Raw genomic sequence first — 12016 nt, forward strand, 5'->3', positions numbered from 1 at the left:
CTGTCATACACTGCTGTCATATCGCCACTAAAAGAATCTAGTGTCTTTTCGAATCATTGGTACGACCGCTAATAGTAACCGCTGTGTATGCAAATTTGTCAGACTGCTCCCACTGCTGGTCTGGAGAACCATCTTTTATGACAGTCAGTTACTCCTGTGAGGGACATTGACAGAACATGAAAATATTTTGTCGATGTAATGTAACATGTTCATAAAATCACGCGCCCTCATATGTTACTTTTCTTGGCAAAGCAACAAATATGTTGTCTGCCCAATCTCCAGACTTGTCGCCCATCGAGCATTTATGAGACCAAATGCCAGCTTCGGCCATCTGTCGACAAATTCATCGAAAGATAGCATACAATGCCCAGAGCCGGTCCTACCATAGGGCGAACGGAGCAGCCGCTCTAGGCGCAAAGTCCTAGGGGGTGCCTCAGTGGTAAAGAAAATTAAAGGGTATAAATTAGGGGCAACCAAGGGGGCGCCATAATAGGATCTCGCTCCATTCTAAAACTTGCCCCGAGCTGGCACTGACATTGCCTGTATGTCACCATCCATAACCTGGTTGCTACCTGCAACCAGACAAGAGGAGGTTTTACAAGTTACTAAAAGTACTTTTAAATTGTCCGTTTTCCACAAAAAACTGTCCCTTTGCAATGTTATTGTAATCACTTATTACTGTCGTCATTATGTTCGCGCTAATAAAATTTCATTTTATTCAAAAACGTCCTTGCTGCAAAAGTTTTTTGTCGATGAGTATAATTTACAAATTAGGTGAAATAAATTTTCATAATCATTACATTTCCTGTTTTTCACTTATTGCTGTATTTTATCTTTGCATGTTTTAAAGATTTATTTTAATTAAAGCTATATTTATGCTTATTTTCTAAAATAACAGATATTTTCGCTCATGAAATTCTATATTCTAAATAGTTTCAAATAAATTTATAAGTGATTATAAATTTATTTAGAACTATTTAGATTTATAATCACAGTCTATAAATGATTTTATGATATTCCAAACATTCATAAATATAATAAGGCTTATTTATAGACCTTATATAAATAAGGTCTATAAATAAGCCTTAAAATTCAAAATTACTAGACTGTCATTTTCATATTATTTACCGATGTTTCTTATAGAATAAAGAGGAGATACAAAAATGTCTCCAAAAAAGTATAAAAAAAAACATATTTTGAATTCCAAACTCAAGAATATGGGCATCTGTTTTGTCACTAAAGTGTGCTTATTTCTTCTTATACGTCTTTAGGGCTATAGCAATGTCACGAAGTAAGATTTTTGTCTAAAGCATGAAACAATTCATGAATAAAGGAATAGATTTATATTTACACGTCTTGGGTTAATATTTTATCGAAAATTTTATATATAAAATTCTATATAATATTTTAAATAAAATTTTGAAATTGACACTAAATTTAGTATGGCACTAAATTGAAATACCTGAAGCAATGTGAATTATTTAGAGTAACGGAGATCCAAAAGAAAGTTTGAAGTTTGAGTTTGAAAATTTTGTGATTTGGCCATTTTCAATACAAAATCGTACATTTAGTAATTCAAAAATACTGAAGAATTATTTATTTCGGATAATATTTTTTGGACGATTCATTTGGAATACAACCACTTACTGGCACTTTATGAAGGAGACACTATTTAAAATGTGCTATATCGAAGTTTGACTGCATTTATATTTACTTCATGGCATAAATTAGAATTTTTCTACGAAATACGTTTCGTGTATGTCTCCAATAATTTATTTCGAATTCACTTTCAATATTGTACATAATTTAATGAAATAAAATACTATACTCTATTAAAATTTTTCTAGAACGATACTGTAAGAATGTAGATTTATAAGATTCCTAGATTATTTATAATAATAAATATAAATTTTGAAATTCATTTCGTAATTTAATTGCATGTTTATGTACTTGAATAAAAGTTAAACGATTTGGATGGCAGTTTATGTGGCACTAATTTTATTTAGAGTTTTTCAATTAGGCTACTCAATTACAGTAAAAAAAAATTCTGTACGTATAGTCTTTACAGAAATTCACTATTCTTCAGCTTATAAACTTAAGTATTTATCAACTTAATCAATAATAATGATCTTTTTACTTTTGTGAAGAGTTCAAAATACAGGGTGTAACGAAATTTCGTACTGATGTTCTCGGGTCAAAAATAAAGTTATAATTCACTATAAATGCTCTTCAAATTCTGCTTCGTTTTTGAGATATAGTCTGCTAAAAAAAGGTACTTTTCAAATTTCCCGCCAAAATATTAACACTAGAATTGTCAACTTTTTAAAATAATTATATATTTTTTATGCTTCTTTCAACAAATTGAGGTAACTGAATGTTTCCCGAGTAGACCCTACTGTTATAATTGTAAATAAAAACAGTCTATCCACTTTAAGATTTTTCAGTATCCATCCACTTTACAGAAAAAAACCGAATAGTGGAAAGCAAGAGTTTTTAAAGAATGTAAATATATTTTGTTTTCTAAATAAATTAAATAGAATAATTAGTAAGAACTGCTCCACGTACTGTACAGTACACGGACATTTAAGTCATAAAAGAATTTAAGCTTAATATTCGTATTAAAAGTTCAATTTTCATGTATTCAAAGGAACGAAATAAACAGAGGGAATTTGAATAACATTTATAGAGGATTTTAAGCTTATTTTTGATCCTAGAATCTATCCTTAAAATACTGACATGGAGTTTCGTTACAACCAGTATTTCAGTGTAATTAGATTATAAGCAACTAGTTAACAGAAGTATTGGATTTTCAAAACGAATCTGTTCTAGAAGGACAGGAAATAAAACTATATTTTATTTGTTTTAATTAAATGACACTATGGCCATTTATTTTGTTGTAATTAATTAATTTTGTTTTAAACAAATAAAAATCACCACAATTACTTGCTTGACAAGTTAAATTGCTTATTTTTTTTTAAAATGTAGAAAAATTATTCCAAAATATAAACTTTAACTATAATTTTTCAAAATTTTCCAACGCATCTGAAATTTGAAACTGAAATAAATTAGCCACTGGATCATATTCCTATTTTAACTCTTTTCCGGTCTCAGCAAGAATAAACTTATCATAATCTAAGGTCCAATACTAGAATATTTCCTTATAAAACTCTTTATATTAATTAAACGGTGACTAAATGTTAAACATGACATTAACTTTAGTTAATGCCATGTTTAACTTAACGGTGACATTAACTTTAGTTGATTTATAGTTCGGTTGGTCGCGCATTAAGAGACTCTTTTAACTCTTAAAAAATTTGAGTTCGAATCTGATTTAATCCTGTGATTTATCACCTGCATATTTGTAAATCTCGTTATAATTACCTCATAATTAACAAAACTGATGTCGGCCGGTCGTATCGCCCAGAATTTGCTGTTGACTCGCATGAAGTCTATAATATTAATAATAATGTTAAATATATTTTCATATCATCTTCAATTTATATTATTAGGCTATTTTTCGGTATTATTTAAAAACCATTTATTCATTTGCAAACTAAACCACAAGTTATTGAGGCATATTTTGTGTTCAATGTTTGTCTTCGATATAAGTTAAGCTATGCCGAGTTTTTGCTACCAATTAGTGATTGTAGATTCAGTGATATAGAACAGTTTCACTGATTTTTGTTTTTCCTTTCCTCAGTTTTTACAGATACAGAATTAATTTTTATGCAACGTTTTGAGTATTATGAAATTAAAACTCTTACCTCTTTACTGGGAGTAAGCACCAGAATAAAAAATCGAACATCATGCAATGTTCGGCCCATGTTGGCAGGGTGTTTTAACCGAGCAACAGCTACATGGCGTCGATGTAAAGAAGGAAGATTGCACCTAAATTATAAATATTTTTTTTCTTTTGAATCAATCGACAAGGGAATTGGACAATAAAATATAAATCATTTTAAAGTTGAAAGAACATCATATTTATCTTAAATAGTAAAAATTTATATTGTATTTACTAAAAATATGTAAATTTAACTATAAAATTTTTTATTACGTATATGAAAACATTTTTTAATATAAAAGTATTTAAATTATATAGGTCTATATATATAATTTGGTTATTTAGCTACAAAATCAGCTAATTGAATTAAGCTTTATAAAATATCATTATCAGTTATCTAAAGAAATACGATACAGCGTTCAAAATTGTTTCAAAGATTAACTTACATGGCACAGACCCAAGACTGATCGTAATCAAATCCACCTCCATCGCTGTAATATGTTCCTTGGATCGTCCGCGATAACAAATGCACTAAAAATAAAAATTAGAGAAATATTTAGATTTATTTAAAATTAAAATATTACTACAGTTACTATTACCTGATTCGTGAGTAAAGAGTGTGTCCTTCGCTTCGGTTATTGTCGTCAGAGGTTCTCTGTCATCCAAAACCTGAAATTTTAATATTCATTTAGAAATATATACTTATTTTAATATTTTATTTTATATTTTTATAACTAGCAAAATTAATTGTCATTAGATTATAAACTGTGAATAAATTTAAAATGTTAGAAAAGAATACACACTTGAGATGAAGCTTAATAAGATTCTAACTATTATTAACTTCAAACTATTCTAACAATAGTTTAAAGCCTTACAAAGTTTATTAAATTGGGTGCTTTAATATTAATATTTATTAGCTTATTAAAATTATATTTTTAATATATTAATAAATTTTAATAGTTCTTTAGCTAGATAATTTTCATAAAATGATATAATTTAAATTTTCACATATAGTTATCAATAATATAAATTACATTATTCATCTTTTCTGCGGTAAATGACTGCCTACGTAGAATTTTCTGCAAGGAAGAATTCGAGAGATCTTACAAGATACTTAAAATTATTCTGATTAGACTGGATAATGGCTTAAACTGATGAGATTTAATAATGCAATTATATCATTGGAATGTTTTAGAACTAATATGAAGAAATCGCCATTAGATTAAAAATTCGTCGAATGAGTCACCAGCCGAATATCTTCGCAGCAAAGTAGTGTTTACACTTAAGGAGTAACTCGTGTAAGTAAACATTGTTTACATATTGAGTTACTCCGTAAGTGTAAAGTCGACGTGTTCTATGTAAAATCTTAATTCGAATTTATATGAATAATTCGGTAGTGGCATAGTTAACAATCTTCAACCATTGTAGTTATTGGCTGACTAGTCCGTATACGAAACCTCTATTTTGTCCACTATGCGCATAACGTGCACAGTGCATACTTGTGTGGATTGAATTAGATTTTTGAAACGAGACATCATATTATGTGTAACCTCTGTTTTGTCCACTATGCACATAAAGCGCACAGTGGACAAAACAGGTCACACATAATGTGAGTCTCGTTTCAAAAATCCAAGTAAATCCACATAGGTTTTACTAACTCTTAAAATAGTCATATGCACTTTTAGATACGTGTAAGTTATAAATAGCCAGTCAGCATATTCGGGTGCGAAAAATTTACATGGGTCATCTGGCAGGGACATATTGTTCCCATCCATCAAAAACTGGCGTTTCATAACAAGCCTGGAAGATCCTTTGATGGGCATAAATACAGACAATTTTAGTGACCCCCAAATAGGAAAAAATCAATGCATAAAAGAATAAAATAGCAATAGAATGAGAAGTTTCAAAAACTGTTAATGTTGACGATATTTTAAACAATAAACATTGAAATTTTAAACCGCTGCGATTTTTTCTTTTACTTATTTTTCGGAAAGTATATCTTAAAAATCTTGTCAGATGATAAGACAGGTCTGGTTACCTTCTTGAATTACTATATATGAAAATATATTTCGATATAGTATCTAAATCTTACATATAATTTCACAAATATATATATATAATTCCATACATTTATGAAATTAAATTTTACATTACTATTATGAATATTTGTTAGTCAGTTATCATTCATTGAATAAAAAACTCAGTTTAAGTCAGAGACAATTAAAATTCCATGTTTTCATATCTTATATTAATTATAACGAAACTGTTCTCATAGAATGTAATCTCGGATATTAGATATTATACTGTATAATCAGTTTAGAATGTTTCAGGGAAGGATCGTAAGGCCATCGCTAAGTTAGAATACAACCATTTAATTAAAATGCCTTAATGTCCTTTTCTTACTAAATTATAAATTTTCGTCTATAAATAAGCATTCACTATTATCAGGACTTATTATACTGGCTTAACAGACAATACAGAGTTTCACAGAAAACAAAATATTAAATAAAAATTGTTTTCTATGAAACTTTGTATTGTCTGTTAAGCCAGTATAATAAGTCCTGATAATAGTGAATGCTTATTTATAGACGAAAATTTATAATTTAGAAAGAAAAGGACATTAAGGCATTTTAATTAAATGGTTGTATTCTAACTTAGCGATGGCCTTACGATCCTTCCCTGAAACATTCTAAACTGATTATACAGTATAATATCTAATATCCGAGATTACATTCTATGAGAACAGTTTCGTTATAATTAATATAAGATATGAAAACATGGAATTTTAATTGTCTCTGACTTAAACTGAGTTTTTTATTCAATGAATGATAACTGACTAACAAATATTCATAATAGTAATGTAAAATTTAATTTCATAAATGTATGGAATTATATATATATATTTGTGAAGATTTAGATACTCTATATATATATATATATTTGTGTAAGATTTAGATACTATATCGAAATATATTTTCATATATAGTAATTCAAGAAGGTAACCAGACCTGTCTTATCATCTGACAAGATTTTTAAGATATACTTTCCGAAAAATAAGTAAAAGAAAAAATCGCAGCGGTTTAAAATTTCAATGTTTATTGTTTAAAATATCGTCAACATTAACAGTTTTTGAAACTTCTCATTCTATTGCTATTTTATTCTTTTATGCATTGATTTTTTCCTATTTGGGGGTCACTAAAATTGTCTGTATTTATGCCCATCAAAGGATCTTCCAGGCTTGTTATGAAACGCCAGTTTTTGATGGATGGGAACAATATGTCCCTGCCAGATGACCCATGTAAATTTTTCGCACCCGAATATGCTGACTGGCTATTTATAACTTACACGTATCTAAAAGTGCATATGACTATTTTAAGAGTTAGTAAAACCTATGTGGATTTACTTGGATTTTTGAAACGAGACTCACATTATGTGTGACCTGTTTTGTCCACTGTGCGCTTTATGTGCATAGTGGACAAAACAGAGGTTACACATAATATGATGTCTCGTTTCAAAAATCTAATTCAATCCACACAAGTATGCACTGTGCACGTTATGCGCATAGTGGACAAAATAGAGGTTTCGTATACGGACTAGTCAGCCAATAACTACAATGGTTGAAGATTGTTAACTATGCCACTACCGAATTATTCATATAAATTCGAATTAAGATTTTACATAGAACACGTCGACTTTACACTTACGGAGTAACTCAATATGTAAACAATGTTTACTTACACGAGTTACTCCTTAAGTGTAAACACTACTTTGCTGCGAAGATATTCGGCTGGTGACTCATTCGACGAATTTTTAATCTAATGGCGATTTCTTCATATTAGTTCTAAAACATTCCAATGATATAATTGCATTATTAAATCTCATCAGTTTAAGCCATTATCCAGTCTAATCAGAATAATTTTAAGTATCTTGTAAGATCTCTCGAATTCTTCCTTGCAGAAAATTCTACGTAGGCAGTCATTTACCGCAGAAAAGATGAATAATGTAATTTATATTATTGATAACTATATGTGAAAATTTAAATTATATCATTTTATGAAAATTATCTAGCTAAAGAACTATTAAAATTTATTAATATATTAAAAATATAATTTTAATAAGCTAATAAATATTAATATTAAAGCACCCAATTTAATAAACTTTGTAAGGCTTTAAACTATTGTTAGAATAGTTTGAAGTTAATAATAGTTAGAATCTTATTAAGCTTCATCTCAAGTGTGTATTCTTTTCTAACATTTTAAATTTATTCACAGTTTATAATCTAATGACAATTAATTTTGCTAGTTATAAAAATATAAAATAAAATATTAAAATAAGTATATATTTCTAAATGAATATTAAAATTTCAGGTTTTGGATGACAGAGAACCTCTGACGACAATAACCGAAGCGAAGGACACACTCTTTACTCACGAATCAGGTAATAGTAACTGTAGTAATATTTTAATTTTAAATAAATCTAAATATTTCTCTAATTTTTATTTTTAGTGCATTTGTTATCGCGGACGATCCAAGGAACATATTACAGCGATGGAGGTGGATTTGATTACGATCAGTCTTGGGTCTGTGCCATGTAAGTTAATCTTTGAAACAATTTTGAACGCTGTATCGTATTTCTTTAGATAACTGATAATGATATTTTATAAAGCTTAATTCAATTAGCTGATTTTGTAGCTAAATAACCAAATTATATATATAGACCTATATAATTTAAATACTTTTATATTAAAAAATGTTTTCATATACGTAATAAAAAATTTTATAGTTAAATTTACATATTTTTAGTAAATACAATATAAATTTTTACTATTTAAGATAAATATGATGTTCTTTCAACTTTAAAATGATTTATATTTTATTGTCCAATTCCCTTGTCGATTGATTCAAAAGAAAAAAAATATTTATAATTTAGGTGCAATCTTCCTTCTTTACATCGACGCCATGTAGCTGTTGCTCGGTTAAAACACCCTGCCAACATGGGCCGAACATTGCATGATGTTCGATTTTTTATTCTGGTGCTTACTCCCAGTAAAGAGGTAAGAGTTTTAATTTCATAATACTCAAAACGTTGCATAAAAATTAATTCTGTATCTGTAAAAACTGAGGAAAGGAAAAACAAAAATCAGTGAAACTGTTCTATATCACTGAATNCTTACGAGATTTCTTTGATTATTTGGCTCAATTTTCAAATTTCAGACATATAAAGTCCCATTGGCGTCTGTTCTATCTGCCCTTCATCTCGAAAACGGAGTTAGATAGATGAAAATCGAGACTAATATGGGCAGGAGGCCTCGATTAACTGTATACTAAAATCCAGTTCAGACCGGAAGTAACGTGAATTCAATTCGAAAACTTTCTACAGAACGGAGTTAGATGACCAGTATGACTGTTGTTATCAGGAAAAGTATGATGTACAGGGGAAAGCATTACACTAAATTTGAGAGAGCATAGGATAAATAAGGGTTAGTTAGTGAATACGTGTAATTACTGTATAAAGGTAAGCGCCACACAGATATATTGTGTTAATTGAAAGTTATGCGTGTTATGTGTGCTATTTATGGGCAATTGCTGTTAAAATAAGTGAAAAAATAGAATATTTTTGTTTCTGACTTACAGAATGTCTATATTTATTGCAACCTCGAAAATCTTAAGATTAGCGGACGACTTTTGTTTCTTCTACATAATACTTTAGAAGCTTGAATAATGGGCTAACCTGTAACCTGTACCAAAAATAACAGAATAGGCTCTGGTAGAGAGTTCATCCATATACTGTTCACAAACTAACCCACACTTTTGAGGGTAAGATGATGATTTAGCGGAAACTTATATTTTGTTTTTCCTAATTTTGCCCGTTATTGTATTATTTGGTACAATAAGAAAACACAAGTTTAGTCATTTTTTTAAATAAAATTTGTTTTCACATTCACAGCTTCAGATCTTTTATTCACCATCTAACCCTCCTTTACCGTATATTTTAAATAAAATAAATTAAAAATATGATTAAAATCTGCAGTCCGGCATTGTAACATTGCCACAATAATTTTTGCTCATATATTGTTTATATTATTGCTATATGCAATAAAATTGTCATTATTTATACAAAAACAAAAAAAATATATATTTAAATANCTAGATAATTTTCATAAAATGATATAATTTAAATTTTCACATATAGTTATCAATAATATAAATTACATTATTCATCTTTTCTGCGGTAAATGACTGCCTACGTAGAATTTTCTGCAAGGAAGAATTCGAGAGATCTTACAAGATACTTAAAATTATTCTGATTAGACTGGATAATGGCTTAAACTGATGAGATTTAATAATGCAATTATATCATTGGAATGTTTTAGAACTAATATGAAGAAATCGCCATTAGATTAAAAATTCGTCGAATGAGTCACCAGCCGAATATCTTCGCAGCAAAGTAGTGTTTACACTTAAGGAGTAACTCGTGTAAGTAAACATTGTTTACATATTGAGTTACTCCGTAAGTGTAAAGTCGACGTGTTCTATGTAAAATCTTAATTCGAATTTATATGAATAATTCGGTAGTGGCATAGTTAACAATCTTCAACCATTGTAGTTATTGGCTGACTAGTCCGTATACGAAACCTCTATTTTGTCCACTATGCGCATAACGTGCACAGTGCATACTTGTGTGGATTGAATTAGATTTTTGAAACGAGACATCATATTATGTGTAACCTCTGTTTTGTCCACTATGCACATAAAGCGCACAGTGGACAAAACAGGTCACACATAATGTGAGTCTCGTTTCAAAAATCCAAGTAAATCCACATAGGTTTTACTAACTCTTAAAATAGTCATATGCACTTTTAGATACGTGTAAGTTATAAATAGCCAGTCAGCATATTCGGGTGCGAAAAATTTACATGGGTCATCTGGCAGGGACATATTGTTCCCATCCATCAAAAACTGGCGTTTCATAACAAGCCTGGAAGATCCTTTGATGGGCATAAATACAGACAATTTTAGTGACCCCCAAATAGGAAAAAATCAATGCATAAAAGAATAAAATAGCAATAGAATGAGAAGTTTCAAAAACTGTTAATGTTGACGATATTTTAAACAATAAACATTGAAATTTTAAACCGCTGCGATTTTTTCTTTTACTTATTTTTCGGAAAGTATATCTTAAAAATCTTGTCAGATGATAAGACAGGTCTGGTTACCTTCTTGAATTACTATATATGAAAATATATTTCGATATAGTATCTAAATCTTACACAAATATATATATATATATAGAGTATCTAAATCTTCACAAATATATATATATAATTCCATACATTTATGAAATTAAATTTTACATTACTATTATGAATATTTGTTAGTCAGTTATCATTCATTGAATAAAAAACTCAGTTTAAGTCAGAGACAATTAAAATTCCATGTTTTCATATCTTATATTAATTATAACGAAACTGTTCTCATAGAATGTAATCTCGGATATTAGATATTATACTGTATAATCAGTTTAGAATGTTTCAGGGAAGGATCGTAAGGCCATCGCTAAGTTAGAATACAACCATTTAATTAAAATGCCTTAATGTCCTTTTCTTACTAAATTATAAATTTTCGTCTATAAATAAGCATTCACTATTATCAGGACTTATTATACTGGCTTAACAGACAATACAGAGTTTCAGAGAAAACAAAATATTAAATAAAAATTGTTTTCTATGAAACTTTGTATTGTCTGTTAAGCCAGTATAATAAGTCCTGATAATAGTGAATGCTTATTTATAGACGAAAATTTATAATTTAGAATACAACCACTTTACAGTATTTATTTATTAGAGAAAATTTATAACAGCAGTTATAAAACAGATATACACTAAACAAATAAATTACATTATAATAATAGGCCTATATATTAGTTTCTAAACAATGTCGTATAAACTTATTTATTCACTGTAAAATGGTGTATAATTGTTGTTATTGTAGTCAATAACAATAATTATACAATGACTAAATAAGTTATATATATGTTACAGTCAAAACCCGTTTTTAGTTAGAACGCGTTTTAACTAGTTGAAACTAGTTTATACTGAATGTCTTTGTTAAAACCCGTTTTGTCTAGTTAAAACTAGTTTTAACTCAAATTCATTTTTGACTAGCAGTAAATCTAAGTTTTAACTAGACAAAACGGGTTTTAACAAAGACATTCAGTATAAACTAGTTTCAACTA

General features: G+C 28.7%; 1 protein-coding gene and 1 long non-coding RNA gene across 3 annotated transcripts in view; one reads left to right on the forward strand and one right to left on the reverse strand.

The window, feature by feature from the left end:
- LOC111640005 (sodium bicarbonate transporter-like protein 11) overlaps nt 1–12016 on the reverse strand; it is a 221667-nt gene that overhangs the window by 50449 nt on the left and 159202 nt on the right. For both annotated transcript variants that reach the window (XM_023386005.1, XM_023386012.1), the window contains 3 exons: nt 4381–4450; nt 4228–4312; nt 3765–3888 (listed from right to left, as the gene is read on the reverse strand). In XM_023386005.1, the coding sequence (XP_023241773.1) occupies nt 3765–3888; nt 4228–4312; nt 4381–4450 (279 nt within the window). The remainder of the gene's footprint in view (nt 1–3764; nt 3889–4227; nt 4313–4380; nt 4451–12016) is intronic.
- LOC111640013 lies at nt 8027–8840 on the forward strand. Its single transcript, XR_002759199.1, has 3 exons — nt 8027–8218; nt 8287–8371; nt 8711–8840. It is a non-coding gene; the product is annotated as an uncharacterized LOC111640013 (long non-coding RNA).

Source organism: Centruroides sculpturatus, unplaced genomic scaffold (assembly GCF_000671375.1).
Source record: "Centruroides sculpturatus isolate CEXI.00-Female unplaced genomic scaffold, Cexi_2.0 scaffold147, whole genome shotgun sequence".
In the NCBI taxonomy this organism is placed as follows: Eukaryota; Metazoa; Arthropoda; class Arachnida; order Scorpiones; family Buthidae; genus Centruroides; species Centruroides sculpturatus.